Source organism: Mya arenaria, chromosome 3, assembly GCF_026914265.1.
Source record: "Mya arenaria isolate MELC-2E11 chromosome 3, ASM2691426v1".
Classification (NCBI taxonomy): Eukaryota; Metazoa; Mollusca; class Bivalvia; order Myida; family Myidae; genus Mya; species Mya arenaria.
The window spans coordinates 60053942-60071468 of NC_069124.1; the positions used below are offsets into that span (position 1 = coordinate 60053942).

Sequence of the window (17527 nt, forward strand, 5' to 3'; positions counted from 1 at the left end):
TGTCACCTACCTGCCTGTATCCAGTTTCCGGAAGTCACATTGCGCACTTATTATCCTCCCAGCCCAGAGTCCACATACTCGCGTATAATAGCAAATTCCGCGGTTCCTGACATTAAGACTCATTACTAGTCAACTTGACTCAAAACTGGCGGCCCTTATTGGCTGGTATCAGATCGTAGCCCTATATGTTCCCTACGTACCAGTACCCGGTCTTTGTGCGTCACATCACCTCCATCTAGTAGTTTCAATCTTAAAATTTGCATATATACCTATTTCGTTTAAATATGTAAAGGATAAATTTACACCGTTGCCCATATCGCTATTTCTGAAAAAGGGTTTAGGCGTAGACAACTTTAGTATATATATCTAATATTCACATGTTATTTAGCAATTCACCATTAAACAGTCTAAGTCATTTTTGTCTAACTGGCTCCTACGATGATATTATATGCTAAAAACTTGGTTATACTTTTTATTTCGGCTTATCCAATCTAGTGATTGGCTTCTGGTTGTAGTTATCATCTTTTTCATTTGTATCAGTTATCATCACTTGATCAAAATGGGGCCTATTGTTTCATGTGGCGCTTGTACCCCCTAAACCTTCAGCTCAGTTTGAGGTTTAAAGGTTTTTTTCCTGAAATAATTAAGTTAAATCAATACAAAATGATAAATTCAGACGGTTGGCTTCCTTTTAGACAATAAATTATGCTTGGGAAATAAAAGGTGCAGGGGCTGCTGCCCAATTAAACTGCATGTTTAATTTAATTTAAAAAAAACTTATTAAGTTATAAAATGTAATCGAATCAAATGCATGATTATTTTATTTCTGATACAAAAGTTAGCTTTTAAATTAAGCTATGCATGTAATTTTGAAAATCTTGTTGTTCAACTGTACGACTTGTTAGGGGGCATTTCTACATCTTAAATCAAGAAAAATCATTACAAATGAACTATATATGTATGTAAAAAATAAAATATAATATGCATGCAAAACTTGATTTTGAACACATTGATTTTACGATTCGATTTGTGAACAAAGATTTGTGCACTTAATTAAAACAATACCCGATTAGTTTTAACAATATTCTAATGCATTCAATTAGACCACTTTTTTCTAATATAATAGTTAATCAATATAAATACAACATAATATTCTCGATTGTTATATCTAATATGCAATAACACCCTAATGATGGCTGACTTCACTTTAATTTGTGATGCTTATGTGTAAAACAGCTAGGCTGGAAACTCGAAGCAGGAAACTAACTTCTAAATGTATCAACTTATCTGTAACAGCATCTTAAGGATTGGGGGAAAATGGCGAAGTGTATGTTTATACAGTAGATATCAATTACAGTGTTTGTTTATCTATCTTTGAGAACGTGTTAAACCATTTGAGAACGAACCATACTTAATCAGCTTAAACAACCTAATCTCTTTACCCAAGTGATGATGCTATGCGTTAGAAATACCGTTATCAAACCTCTGATGAATGAGAATGAATACTAATCCAATGTCTAATTACATGACCAAAACAACTCCAATAATCCTTTCGAATGCAGACAACTGATTTCCCCATCCGGATGAAAATATCATAGTATTTGAATAGGTTAATCACGAAATTCTTAAACATCAATTAAAATATATAATTTTTAGCCATAAGTCCTTAAAACATTTAATTTTGTATTTGAACGATATACATCAAATTATTAAGCTTGAAATGAATGTTCACGAAGATTAATAAACTATGTAGTTCTCCATTCTAGGACTCATCATGTTTCTTATGCATGCATGTAAATAGCATTACCTTTGAAATACAAAATATGATTATCCTGTATGCGGATGGTATAACAAGCAAGAATTTGAATGTTTGCAGAAAATAAACTTAAACAGCTTGTCGGAGTGGAGCGATTGGGAAAAACAGTAACATGTGAAGAAAATAAGGCTGCAAAACAGGTAAAGACAATTATATCTATGAAAACACGACTCGTTTAAAAATAGAATGGATTAATATAAATAAATAAATAAATAAATAAATAAATAAATAAATAAATAAATAAATAAATAAATAAATAAATAAATAAATAAAAAAATAAAAAAATAAATAAATAAATAAATAAATAAATACATAAATAAATAAATAAATAAATAAATAAATAAATAAATAAATAAATAAATAAATAAATAAATAAATAAATAAATAAATAAATAATATATACTTATTTACTTTTAAGCTGGGAAATATGAGGTCATATTGACCCAAAATAAATTATTGAACGAGACGATAGAATAGAGAATACTGATTTTGAAGTTAACAACAACTGTATATTATTTCACAAAAAAAAGTTAATAGCTGTTTATCTACATGATAACGCATGACGTAGCATCACGTCATGATAACAGTATAGTTAATTGAGAATTCAACTGATATTAAACGCATTGCCAATCAGGTACGACAGTTGTATATTGATCAGAAAGAATAGCCTTTAATCATAGGTCAAATTAATCAATCTTAATACATGAATATTTATTGAGAAAATGAAATACAAACTATAAGATCTTAGTGTGCAAATGTTTGCTGTCTTTTTGCAATGGAAAACTAAAATTTATTTTGTCAAACTATCTTATATGTGTTGCTATATTCATTATTCGGGAACTAAGGGACAAATTCAGAACAGCCGCTCACACTAACACTCCAACCACATTCCCGCAAGGGACACTGAAGTGACTTTAGTGGTACAAGGGGGATGACACTCAAGAGATATGTTAGTAATCACACGCTTCACTAACACTCCACTTCATTAAGTCACCAATACAATACCAAATACATGTACTTGTTCATGATCATTTCGGATTATGGGGTGTTTTCAGTAAACATAAAAAATATGTTTATATAAGATTTGGGTACCTTATTGTTAGACAATTACTATTATAATTTGAAATTAATATTTTAAAACAATCGCTTGAATAAACATTTTGGAAATAAACAAAATGATGCAAAACGCATTGAAATGCACGTGTGTGTGTGTGTTTTAATATGTAGCCGTTATGCAATGTATCACGTTAATTAATGTGTTTTCGTGTATAAATTTATTTTTTGTTTGTTTGCAAAAACTGTTTTTTAGCGTTTAAAAATACTAAATGTTAAGTCGAAAACACATGGACAGAATAAGCGAATGAATCGGCTTCGGGTGTGAAAATAACACATCGGAGTGAATACCAACTAATAATAATAATAATAATAATAATAATAATATCTTTATTTTAAGAAGGTGACATATTAAGATCATGTACAAAACTACAGAATCTTATTTTCGATGTGGCCCTCTGAAACAGAATGAAAATATGGCAAATAATCATAAGACAAACATGAAGACGATGCTAACAACGATGACGATGATGATGATGATTATAAGTATGCTGTTGATGCTGACGATAATGATGCATATGATGACATGATGATGATGTTGAATCAATATTAGACAGATACTCTCAGTTAAATATAATTATGAATAAAACATCACAATTTGTATAATCACAAATTTCCTATGAGGTACTGTTTGACCTTTATTTTATACGTATTAAAGTTTTTTGATTCTCGTATTTCCAAAGGTATATTATTCCAAACAATTCTGCTGTAATATGTAAACGATGCTTTCATATAATTAGTACGAGGTCTAGTTTGTAAAACAATATCTTTGTGTGCCATTGATCTTAGCATATATACATTATTGTCTGAAACTGTTACTAATTCTGACATATATGATGGAGCCATGCTATTCAACGTCTTGTAAACTAACACTGCTGCGTGGTATTTACATCTATCCGAGAAGTTTAGCCATTTTAGTTCTTTAAATAGATTTGTTGATGAATCTCGTTTAGATTTACCAAGTATGATTTTTGCAATTCGTTTTTGTAAGTTATTTATTTTATTCACATATGAATTGGTTCCCTTGCCCCAGACCAAGCAGCCGTAATCAAAATTTGGCAGAATATATGCATTGTAAAACATTCGTTTTGTATCAGGTGTGAGGAAATATATTATATTTTTTAGAAGTGCAATTTTCTTATTCAGATTTTTACAAACATAATCGATTTGCACATGCCAGTTTAGTGTATTATCTATATACAACCCTAATAACTTTTGCACAACAACATTAACTATTTGAACATCATTAATACAAAGTTCAAGATTCCCAGTGTTTTTTAATTTATTTGCAGACCCTATTAACATGCATTTAGTCTTGGAAGGATGCAATGACATATTATTTAGTTGACACCACTTATTAACATAATTTAAATGATGTTGTAATTTATTTTGAATATCCGTCAACTGATATCCAGATTCATAAAGTGTTGAGTCATCTGCATATAGATCTATATTTAATGTTGGATGCATAACTGCAATATCATTTATGTATAAAATAAAAAGCAAGGGTCCCAGTATGGAACCCTGGGGTACCCCAGATGTAACAGTGAGTTTTTGCGATTTAATTTTGCCAATCTTTACAATTTGGTTTCTATTTTCAAGATATGATTTAAACAAATTCAATGCTATTTCAGAAAAATGATACAGTTTCAATTTATAAAGAAGAATTTCATGATCAACTTAATCGAAAGCTTTTCTCAAATCCAAAAATATCGCACCAACTAGTTTACCACTCAACTCAACTTTACCTACTTAACTCAAGTGATGTAGGATTTTTTTATAATAATAAATATGATAATACTAATAATAACAATAATAATAATAAGAAGAAGAAGAATAATAAGAAGAAGAATTGCTTCCTAATTCAAAACATTATATATGCGCTTTCTTCTAAAATAATAATTAATCTTATGTTCCTATTGACAAATCAATATGCGAATACCGGCATTTTCCCTAAATGGATTGGTGATCAAATTTGTTTTATACTCGCTTTAGAGTGTTGATTGTTTCGTAAACAAGTATTGTTTAAGAAGCAAACACATATAAAAATGATTTGTGTTAATCTATGAATACATATGCTTTGATTAATCATTGTTTTCATAAAATGAAACAAATGTTCAATTGCATTGAAGTAGAGAAGTAGGACGCTAGGCCACCAACTTCACTCCGCAAGGCCGCTCGTTCTCAGATAATATTCAAGAGACCGGGATAATCCATTGAAGTACATTTTACTTCAATAAAGTGGACTTCAAAAATTGTGTTTAATTGGAAACAAATGATAAATCAATGTTTTATTCACAATTATATTATAATAGCGGCCTTATATTATTTCTTATTCAAAACCTTTTTATATTAGTTTTTTTCTAAAATAATGCTAAAACCATTGTTTTTTTATGCAAAATGCAATACTCTGGAGCGATTATTAACATTTGTTTCAAAAACTTGATCGAGCAATCCAGCGCCATAGCAGCGTAAATCTTGGGGCCTAACGGCTTGATGGCCTAGCGGTCTAAAATTCCGATACCACTCAATCCAGCAGCCTAAAAAATAAGAAAATATGCTAATATGTTCGTAAGAACGTTGACCTTTGAATAAAAACATCTAATTTATCATTGTTGAAAAGAACGCATATTAAAAGTTTTGAAATACGAAACGTTGTTAGGCCGCTAGGAAGCGGGACCGCCAGGCCTCAAACTTCATGCTGTTAGGCCGCTAACTTCGCGTACATGGTTTTACGCAACATGTTCATTTCAGACCTTGGTCAGAGAAATAATATGTATTTTCCAGCCTACATTCAGTTGGATTTATTCTATTATTATTGTTATCATCATCATATAATGATATTATTATTATTATTATTATTATTATTATTATTATTATTATTATTATTATTATTATTATTATTATTATTATTATCGTCATCATCATCCGATCATAGGCTCCCTACATTTCTTGATTTGCTTTCAGTCCGAGATGTAATTTTCTTTAAAAAGTAGATTCATTCGTTTATTATCTCCATATAATGTGCTTTTTAATAAAGTCTTAATTTATTTTCAAACTCTAAGACCACTTTATGAAGACTATATTACACTATTCGAATACATATCCATATCACGTGATACTATTGAAAACGGTTATATTTAAAAAACAACAACAACAGAAAACGAATTTTAACGAATTTTGGAACTGTTCTTTTAAATATTCACAATTCAAAACATATGTTAACATTGAATACTGTAAACACCACCATAGTGAAATAGATAATCCGATATGTTCATGAAAACATACATGTATTTGTACTGAATTGGTCATTTGATGAGATGGAGTGTAAGCGAGGCGTTTGAAAACAGAAAGATCATTTGAGTGTCACTCCATTCATTCAACTCAAGTGATCACTTGAGTGTCCCTAACGGGATTGTGGTTGGAGTGTGAGTGAGAGTGCATGTTCATTCGGCCCTAATTTTAAAGAAGATTTTTAAAATAAGACTAAAAAAGGAAATGGAAATCCTTGTACCACACAGGGCCAGTCTAGAGACCTTAATTTGAACAAACTGTGTAAAGCACCATTACACCATGCTCAAAAACTTTATTTCAAGGGTCTGCGACTTGCGGTTTCAGGAAATTTTCTTTATTTTTTTACTTCAGACGCTATTTACTAAGGCCAAGGCATGCTTTGGCCAAAGGAATATTATTTGATTTTTGTTAGTTAACAGCAAAAATATGAGGCTACATACAACTTATCAAAATTCTTGCCCTTGTGATTGAGAAACATCTTGGGCAGGCCAATTTTTGGAAACAAAGCAATCATTTTATGTTGTTGTAAAATTGGCATTAAAAAAAAATTGACGCACGGAAGAGTGAACACCGCCTCCAGCACCCGTCCACCAATACTTGCACGTGTCTTCTAGGGGAAGGCCTTGATCTTAGGTAAAACCAAACACACGTTCAAAAGCATGCCAATACGAATATCTTAGTGTTTGGTTTACAGCCATAGTCAGACGCGTAGCTAGCCCTCTATTGATGAATGTGCTTGCACCCCCCTCGGAACATTTGTAAACCACGGTGCAATCTGGTTCATTCTGGTCGTTCTGAGGTGCTTTTGTAGTATTTTTAGTATTTTTTAAAGTATTTTGAAAAAAACATCAGGTAGTCAAGTATGCGTATTGCAACGTTGTCTGTTTTGTGTCAATATCATATGGATTCAGCCGAGTACTCGTATATCTATATTTACGCGCCTGATAGTCCATTTAACTCTGAATATTACTAACCTGTGACGGATATCGACCGACACTTGTATCCGAGAACAAGGTGCTGGAAGACAAGTATATGTGTATAACGGCCAAAATAGACCTGCAGTTCTACTGTGAACATTGCAGTGTAATGGGGATTTGAACGTATGTACAAGGTAATATTATGATGCACACCAATTGCTTGGTCCGGGGTTGTAAGAATCCAATTCAAGCAGATAATAAGTGTCATCTTCAATGTTTCGATATACACTTTTGCAAAGAATGGTTGTTATTGGGTTGATTGTTAAAACAAGAAGTGCAAAATGCATTGTTTGCACAATATCACAGACGGCGAATTTTGTCACCACATTTTCACAGCCCATTCCTGAACGTAGTAGTCTGGGTCTGTTTCAGCATTGATTCAAACCCGCCACTACTAAATAAAGTTGAAACATGCGAGAAATTTGAATTAGCTCGTGAGACAAAGACATTCTGCAGGTCACAACTATAATGGGTTGTACCTGCTATAACCCCGTTATTGCACTTTGGACACTTATTCATCAGAATTTTATGAGGATGCGTGTACTGTTGCATTAAAAATCATATTTGTTTCATACTTTAAATATTATATCTAATGTGCATGCCCTACTAAAACGGGCCGGTGTTTTTTGAGTGCCTATTTGACATGAACAATGATGACTTTAACCCTAAATTAAAAAAAAAAACAACATGAAAGTTATTTATACGGCCGCTTTTTAGAGTCATGATCGCGCCATGGATTTAACAAAAATAAATACCCTGTTAAATACATCTGATAAGTTCAATTCAAATTGACGAAAGTTTTGCATTGATATATTAACGCAATTGCATGTATTCAGAAAGTCTCTGACGTGTGGCTGAACCAGTGTTAAAATGGCCATAGTGAAGAAAGTGATATTTACTGATTAGTTAATTAAGATATTTCGCGCTAATTGTACAATAAGTAAACAGTGAAGGCGTGTCACATTGGAACTGAAATATATGGATTTCAATACAACTTTTGAAGAAGCGCAACATTTGGATTTTTTTACTATTATTTTGGTCTTTGAAGATATTATTTTAGCAAACTTTTATACAATTATCTAAACGAAAAATAGCTCATTGTGATAAGCATACAGATAATTCCCTTTCGAATTCCCAAAACGCTTAAAAGGGTAAAATGGCACAAATTAAACCAAACAAAAAATCGGCTGAACTTAATACTGTTTAAAGGGACTTAAGATGTATCGAGCAATTGGGGCTGGAGGTCTGAAAATGGTTCATGATAAAGCTGACGTCACAGTAATCTTGGACCCTGATTTTATTATCGAAGATTTAATCGGCTGACAACGCGATCTGATTATTTTTGAAACTTATATATCGCCATGTGCATTTTAGTCTTAGCAACAGTAACTGTTTATTCGTCGTATTGTTTAAAATTCGAAAATCATATCACAAATAACGTTTGAAAAGTGAATTATTCGACAGTGTATACTTTTGAAATTCTTTTTCGGGCGGATTCATCTTTCATAAAAACGTGGTTTGAAATATTCATTTCAATTTGAACATCATAACTATTGCATTGAAATTGTAAAAAATAAAATAAAAAAAGTTCATTCAATAAGTTTTCATAGAAAACATTACCGATAAAAATAGGAAGATCAACCATAATTTATGTCCACTGCCTCATGGGTTTTAGACCTATTTGTGTCGAAATGAGAAATCCTGAGATGAATTGTGCGACGTCTGCAGTCTGCTCAAAATTACATGTAATCATAACGAATGAGATTTCGGCGCATCACCTTCTGCTCTTAAGAAATGGTTTGATCAGTCCCACAGAAGTACCACAAAGGTTTAAAACAAATTTGACACTGAAGGGCTGGTCGGAAGGATAAGTATTGAAAATGTATCTATTCACAAACTTTGACATTGACTCATAGATGTGAGTGCGAGGTTGGTGCCACGACACTTGAAAGTGACGATAATGCAAATGGGGCAATTACCATAAAAATATAAAAATGAGTCATTCTCACCATGCGGTTGTGCGGCATAGTTGTTTCGCAAGAGACCCTGCTTCGAATCCTAATCCCGAGTGGAACTATTGCTTATCTAGGAAACATAGTATACTGGATACTTAATATTGGCACCGCTTAGGGGCCATTTTGAGTTAACAGTTTTCGGTTTCTGACTTATATTGTCTGAAGGTTGCAACTAAGTTAATCTTATCACTTTCAGCTGTTAAATAAAGCTTAAAAAGATCATTGCTTGGGTTCGCGTCTAGGCCCTCACACTAAGTGACCGATATTCTATACTGTAATAATTAAGAAAACCAAAATTATTTTTCTTATAAAGATTACACATAGTTGAGAACCTAAATGTTGAGAAAATACATATATCAAGGTTATGAAAAAAATATCATTATGTCGGTATAGAAGCTAGAAACACATACTTGTACAATGCACAATCCCCCCTTGACCTGCAATCACGCCCACTGCTTTATTTTCAGAGATTCAATCGACTTTTCAAGATATTTATGGTGTTTTTCACATTTCAATTTAAAAGTCAACTACTGTGTGTCCAAAGTAATAAAACACGACTTGCATGAACATATATCCTTATATACTCGGTTACAACACATTAAATTGTCAACATTTAAAAACAAGTATCTCTAAGACTCAAGTATTATGCTATTCTTGAAAATGTTAACTCTTACTTACGCTTATATAAAGGCAATTAAGTATCCATGAGTTATTTACAGCGACTAAAACATACATGATATGAGTAAAGGGTCTTGCATTTACAGACTATTCATTTGCATATGGTAGACATATTTCATGCATTACTTGTGAAGTGGTAATGCAAACAACACAATGGAACTACTCAATGAAGTCCGAATTCCTCGGTTTAAGTGTCAGCGGCCAGTCATTGTCAGACGGGACACTAGTGTTGTCTCTACGTCGTTCAGTTCAGGATTCAAGCGATTGACTGTTGAATGTTCGCAAAAATCATATTTTAGTATTCTTAGAATTGGACTTTCTTTGGACATTAAGCAAAAGAGGACTTCTGTGACATTTCATGTGTTTCAAATTTAGTTGAAGAGTTACTGGTCAAAAGATCTCATTTATAGATTCACTCTCACGCCCAAATTAGAGTAACCTCAATTGAAAGAAGTGTTTCAATTTATCAAAATAAAGAAATATAATTAAAAAATATAATGAAGGACACCGTCTGTAATATGAAACAAAGGAAAAACGGTATTTCGTTTTTTCTTTTTTTCTTTTACTTGATGGCTGTTATTATCTTAGGACCCACCAGTCATTTAGGTTTTGTACGGTTTTAGCTACTGAATACACGTTTATAATCTTGTTATGAGTAAGAAATATTTTCCATAAATGCATAATTTCGCAGTTCGTTTCGCCGATAATAGTTAACACATAAATACACGGAAACAGCCAGTCAACTAATCATCACTATTAACGCATCATTACGCGTTAAACAGTAATGTAACAGAATTAAACTTGTCTTTTACTTTTTTAAACCGTTCTTTTTCTAAAGTAATATGCATATATGAACTGAACCTGTAAACCAATAAACAAGAAGTATAAATTGAAAATAAATAACCTATTTCACTTGTTTTATTTCTAATGATTTCGGCAACATTTGTTGACAACGGAAATAGAAAAGGCTACTAATGGCCTGTACGATTTGAACTCAATTTATGGAATGATTATCAGCAGCATGCACTCCTTACGCATTCCATAAAGAAAATATTTTGCCTTTGATTAATGTTTATGTAGATCCAGACCAGTTAAGTAGCATTAAAAGATGACAGCTTTTGTATATATAAAATCACATATTTCGTAGGCTTCAAGACAAACATATCAGTTTGCATGATAAAATAATACGTGCAGGTACATAAGTGTATATTTTTACTCTCAAATACAGATATTGTTAAATTAACCACCAAAACCTGTTTTAATATACTTGAATTCCGATTCAATGCTTTGTACAAGTAGTTAAGTGATAATCCTTTTAGATGTATCATAGTTTCTTAGCTTAAAAAAGTCATGTAAATAAGAGTAATTATCTTTTTTAGAATAGACTTAATTGTTTTTTATCCTTTATTAACAATATCAAGATATGTTGTTATTTTTAGTCTCCTGTAATTCAATTTTATGAATAGATGTGCACTGAACTCTTAAATATTTGTATTTTATGTTTTGTCATTTTGTGTACATATGATGCATGAATAAACTATAAAACTGCAGTAAAAATCATTTATTATGGCACATTATAAAAAATATATCAGATAACTGTTGTGAGTCACAATTGTTCAATTACTAACTAAGATATAATATGTGCTTTATTTAGCTTGCAACTCCGAGCATATTCATTTTATCTGAAGTAACATATCCGAACGTATTTGTAAGTATATGTACCTTAAATGGTTTTGAAATGAACTGTTCCCATTTATATCAGTATATAAATATAGAACACGGTTTTCTGTTATATAGAGACGAAGCACATGCGACCATAATTGCCATTCGTTATTCGCAAATAGTTGCGTCAGGTCCGTCACCCTTGGTAGTGACTGTAGGCCAAATTGAAACTTCCTCGACGTTTGGTTCGAATGTCCAATTAAACATTTTAAAATACAAACTATTATAAATTATAATAAGCACTTTTGTCATTTGTGTTTATTAAATTTTTAATAAAATAACTAATACAACTAAAAAGAACATGTCGTTCTTATAGTCTGCAAAGCATTGAATATACATCAACCTTTGGGCGACACGAAAACACAGAAAGTACGCTTATTGCGAAAATATTTTTTTGAGGGAATTTCGGAATCTTTAAAGTTGAACACAATTAACTTTTCTGTTAAAAAATATTATGTTCTTTACATTTATGAATTCTTATCTAAAACATATACCTATGACAAGAAAATTATTGATAAAAATTTAAATGTATCCCAAAGGTTGTTTTCAAAATATACACACTTTTTTGAAATTCATGATTTTTCCTTAAATGCTATTCCTGCTGATTAGTGCTTAATGACTGAACCTTTTTTAAAGCGTTCAAAATTGTTTGCAAAATTGTTTTATTATTTTAAAAAATAAATTGATAGAAAAAAACACAATTACTTTTGGGCGACACAACATATATCCTATGGGCGACACGAGTCTCCCAAAGGTCGCATCAAAGTTACCCAAAGGTTGGATTGGTCTAAATATATATATATATATATATATATATATATATATATACATATATTTTAAGTCTTTAACATAAGGTAAGAATTGTTCTTATTTAGGTTCATGTATTCAAATAATTAATATACACTTTATTCTTTAGAAGAAATTTCTTTTTTACGTAATGGTAAATTTAATAATCAGACTTTTCCATTGACCTTTATGTAGATTATTGTAAACTTCATGTAGATTATTCTTAGCTACAATCTTATTTTTTGTTTGGATAGTGAATAAACCTTATATAAAGAAGAATTTGATTTTGAAAATATGAAGGAAGGTGATGTTGACCTTGATGGAATAAGAGATTATATTAGTGAAAGGTGCAGAATTGGTACGGATATTTGATTTTAAGAGCTTAAGGCATTTTATTGATTTTATTGGATGGTGCACTGTTTGTTGTTTGTGTGTCTATACTAAAGATCTTTCAGTGTGCAAGCAATTAATATAGTTTTGTCAGTGTGCAGGCAATTGAACAAAGTCCTGTCAGTGTACAGGCAACTGCAAAAAGTCCTGTAAGTGTGCAGGTATCTGTATCAAGTGCTGTCAGTGTGCAGTCAATTATCACGTCCTGTCAGTGTGCAGGCAACTGAATAAAGTCCTGTCAAAGTGCAGGTATGATTATCAAATTATGTCAGTGTGCAGTCAGTCTTCTAGTCCTGTCAGTGTGCCGGCAATCACCAATCCTGTCAGTGTGCAGGAAACTGTGACAAGTCCTGTCAGTGTGCAGGCACCTGTGAAAAGTCCTTTCAGCGATTATCCAGGCAACATGTTTGACCAGTAAGTTTTTCAATATTCTTTGTGAAAAAATATCAAGCTATATTTTCTTAATTCCATTTTAAAAAAAAGTTATTTACTTACTACTGCAAATCAAAATCAGGTATCGTCAGATCTACTTTTTGACATGAATTTTTAAAGGATCTAAATGCGGTTTAAAATAGTTAAAATTGAAAAAACTTGATTTAAATACATTCATAATATTGAAACGTGAATGGAACAGTTTGTAGCAATAATTCATTCGCCTAAATTTCAGCAAACATTATGCTCTTTACCAGTCGTGTGATGTCAATATTGTAAAATTAAAAAAAAGCAGCACAAAGAGAAATTAAAGCCAGTAGATGAGAAATTAAATTCGGTGTTTGGCATATACTTCCTCTGATATCTGCTTAAGGAAGAAAACAATAAAAAAAAAATTGGAAATGAATTCCAATTCTTGTTAGAATGGTTATAATAATTTTTGTAGTGATTTAAAAAGTCAAAACATACTTAGATATTATTTGAAAGTACAAAATGTACCTAGGTTTGTTGAATTTATAACAATTTATACCAACAAAACATTTGTCACGAATGAAACAGAATGCATGATCAAGCAAATACAATGAATAGATCAGAAAAAGAACTACAAAATGCATAAAAATACGTGAAATTTACAGAATTGAGAAGAAAGAATAAAGCTTGTACAATGTCTCGTTTCTGTCGTTCATTCAGGCTGCATTTAATATATTATGGTTTGTGCAAACAAATTAAGAAAGCGATATATAGTGTTTTCTTGTGTAAAAACTGAAAAATATTAAAATTAGTTCGTCGTACATGTATTGAAGTAAGGTTGGTAAATATAATATAACGCCGAAATCAAAGGAGAGTGACAGGTCAATGCCAACAGGTAGACACCGGAGTTATGTTCGTATTTAGTAAGAAAAGCTCAGAATATGTTGTAATTACAGTATGTGTATGTTATGATATCTCTTCGTAATATTTAACAGCTTTGTGTCTGTTATAATGTCATTAGTAATCACTGTGAAAGTATGTATGTTGGCAGATCTACATGTATGATTAATGAATATTTGATCAATTATTGATTGATTTTTACATGCAAATCCATTTATTGCATTTATATGTTTATTTTATTGCATTTATATGTTTATTGTACATGCCCTATTTATAAAACTTATATATACACTATGAAACTGTTCAACTATACGTTATATTAAAGGAATACTAAATGATGTTTATTCCTTATACGACACGTCGTGCAAGTTTAATTACGTTAAAGGGTCTTTGAACAAAATTAACTTTACTTGGGTGAAAAAGGCTTGATACTGTAATATATATATAAAACTACATACCACCATTCAATCAAAGACCACGAGGATAAACAAGCAAGGCATATCTGGAAATATCTCCACGACATGTTTCGAAAAATGTAAGCAACCGGGGTGACTATTGCTATCCCTGTTGTCCAAAAGAGCAAGCCAAACACTTCAACATAACTACGGATTTCTTTTGGAAACATCTCTAGGTTTAATATTGCAAGCGAAAGGCCAGTCCCCTGATAAAGATATAGATATAAGCTCAGATCATATTAAAGATATATGACGTAAGACATACATATGTATAGTCAGAATTTGGCAATAGCATTTTATGCACTGTCATATACATTAAATTACTGATACGCCATTCTAAAGCTGTATTCATCTTAAATTTGTTAACGTTGTAAAATAACTCAATTGTCTTATGCTTCAATTGGGTTTTATCAGTTATAACATTTCTTTTTTTAAATGAATGAAAATACCTGTTGAACGGCACCTAGTAACATCCTCATTGCTGCAAAAGCTGGGTAGTTCGGGACAAAGGCCGTGCAAAGGGCAATGATAAATAGAGCTGCGTGGCATAAAACATGAACAGGTTTTCGCCCGTACTTGTCTGCTAAGCTTGTAAAAACAAAAGCTCCAACTCCTTGTCCTATCATAACAAGCGTCTGGGAAAGCTCAGCTAGCGGTTTCCGAGCACAAACCAGGTCCCACTGCAATACAATATTAATGTGAACTTCTAATACAAAATCAAAATATGAGAAGTTAAAGGTAAGGTAAACCAGAGTGATACTCATGTCCAACCCTCTAGTCAAACACAAACCATTCAAGAAGTATATAAAAATGTGAGACTAAAATATAAACATCGGTCTTAACTGCATCCGTTTGGGCCACGTGGCGTGGATTTGGCAACACTGGCTACGTTAGTATATAACTACTTATTAGAATTGACCTGTTTGTTACAGGCCCTCGGTTACCATACAACTTGAATATCTGTTGTTGTTTTTAAGTAAACCAATGGAAAATGCAGGCACATAAGCACGGACACACCTTAAAATTATTTTACCAATTCTCAGATTAAAACACTATATAATATATTACATAACTATTCTTTAAGTAATAGCGGATACAGATACGCTAGTAATAGATTGAAATTCAAAACAAAAATCTTAACTGTTTGAATATGTGTAGTTAACGAATGAAAAGTATGTCATGCTTCTTGTATTAACTAATATATGTTGATGTTTATCAGCGGAAGCGTAACGTATTATCAATTTATGTATGCTTTACAGAGCAGGACGGCATAATATAATATAGGAGTCGATACACTTTTTGATAATCGAAAAACCCGTTTATGTGATTGCTTCTGAATTAATTTCGTTTTGTGCTGTTTGTCAGTGGTACGTAGTTGTTTTTTTTGTTTAAAAATAACACATTGCTTTAGAAGACAAAACAGAGTTTAAACACTCTTAGCTAACTTGGGACCTCTGCACGGATTAACTCGAAATAAATGTATAGATTATTACAAAGAATGTTTTTTTATTAATTGGCACCAGTATACAGTTATTTTATGGTTATTTGAGTAACAGTCACATAGGACCGATAGGCCCAGGGCAACAATGTAGAATGTTATCCCCGACAGTTTTGATTGTAACTAAAATTACCATAAAATAACTATTGCGTTATTTGGTTAAAAGTTTACATAAGCACAAAAGGAAACAACTGTTTTTAATACCAAAGAAAAAGTGTTAAAAAAAAACGAAACCTCAAATGGTATGCCATCTTAATATAAAATTCAAATGACGTCATAGCTTAAGAGGGAAACAGTTCATACATTGACCTGTCAATAGTTTTATCATTGACAAATTTATAGTTTTCGTTTTGAACAGCCCCCAAAAGATTTGTATTTCTATATCAAATCAGGAAATACTTTGTAATACAGTTTTTGTAATACAGCATCATGATTTTTTTCTAGAAGCATAAATTTAATTGTTCATGAAATCAGTCTAATAAACATAGTTAGCAATATAATTAAATTCAACTTGCCTCCGAAATGATTGACCTATCATCAGCAAATGCTCCATCTTCGTAATAAAACCATCCGTCGACACAGCCCGTCTTTTCTACAGACAATTCCCCCGAGATGTTTGACATGTGAGTCACAGAGCACTTGCCATAAGATCGCGTGTAATAAGTGTCATACGAGACATTCTTAACACTTGTGTTTATTTCTACAGCTGCACAGAGGAAGTTCGGTCGATAAGCTGAAAAATGAATGTTAAGGCGTTAGTCATTGCTGTAAATGTGTACATGCTCTTGGATATATACAGTACAGATATGAAAAGGTCCGTCTCACTATCTTTAAACATTACCTTAAAATTTATCAAAAAAAGCACAATTGGATTAAGCAAAACATGACATCAAAATTTTCATGATGAAATATGCATATATACTTACGTGAAAAACTATAATTACTATCATCTCTTTTATATAATCAGATTAAATTATAAGCTAGCATAATAAAAATACCTATGAAGACGATGGACAGCATATGAAAGCCACATGACCAAATCGCTAACAGTAATACAAGCAGCTGGCGTTTCTGATAGCTACCCCATTTCCCAAGAGAAATCCAAATTTTATCAACATCCACATGTAGCGTCATCTTATTCAGCCTTCACAGGACTTCTAAATTTTGCTGATAGCGAATATAACATTGTTTTAGTAATTAAATTGAGCATATATATGCAGACTAACGTTTTGGACATATACACAGTCATGCCATAGTTAAGTACGTGCAAAACCCTGTAAGCTTTTCATCAATGTATATAGGATGAGCTTGACTTGGATTGTTTACGAAAGTTTCTATTTCCAGCGCTTACATTCTTTCAGCGTTTGCGGCAACTTGTATAACCTAGTTTCTTGTTTCTAGAGCAAGCTTACTGCCACCATTGCTACGATCACGCCAGACAAAATGATCGGGCCGAACCTTATCAACTTAACATGAATTGA

General features: G+C 31.8%; 1 protein-coding gene across 1 annotated transcript in view; it reads right to left on the reverse strand.

The window, feature by feature from the left end:
• The window catches only part of LOC128229059 (organic cation transporter protein-like), a 79810-nt gene extending 62630 nt beyond the window's left edge, over positions 1–17180 (reverse strand). Inside the window, exons 1-4 of the mRNA XM_052940707.1 lie at positions 17045–17180; positions 16562–16779; positions 14998–15228; positions 14552–14754 (exon numbers count right to left, since the gene is read on the reverse strand). Coding sequence (XP_052796667.1) covers positions 14552–14754; positions 14998–15228; positions 16562–16779; positions 17045–17180 — 788 coding nt within the window. The remainder of the gene's footprint in view (positions 1–14551; positions 14755–14997; positions 15229–16561; positions 16780–17044) is intronic.
• Between the last annotated feature and the right edge of the window lie 347 nt (positions 17181–17527).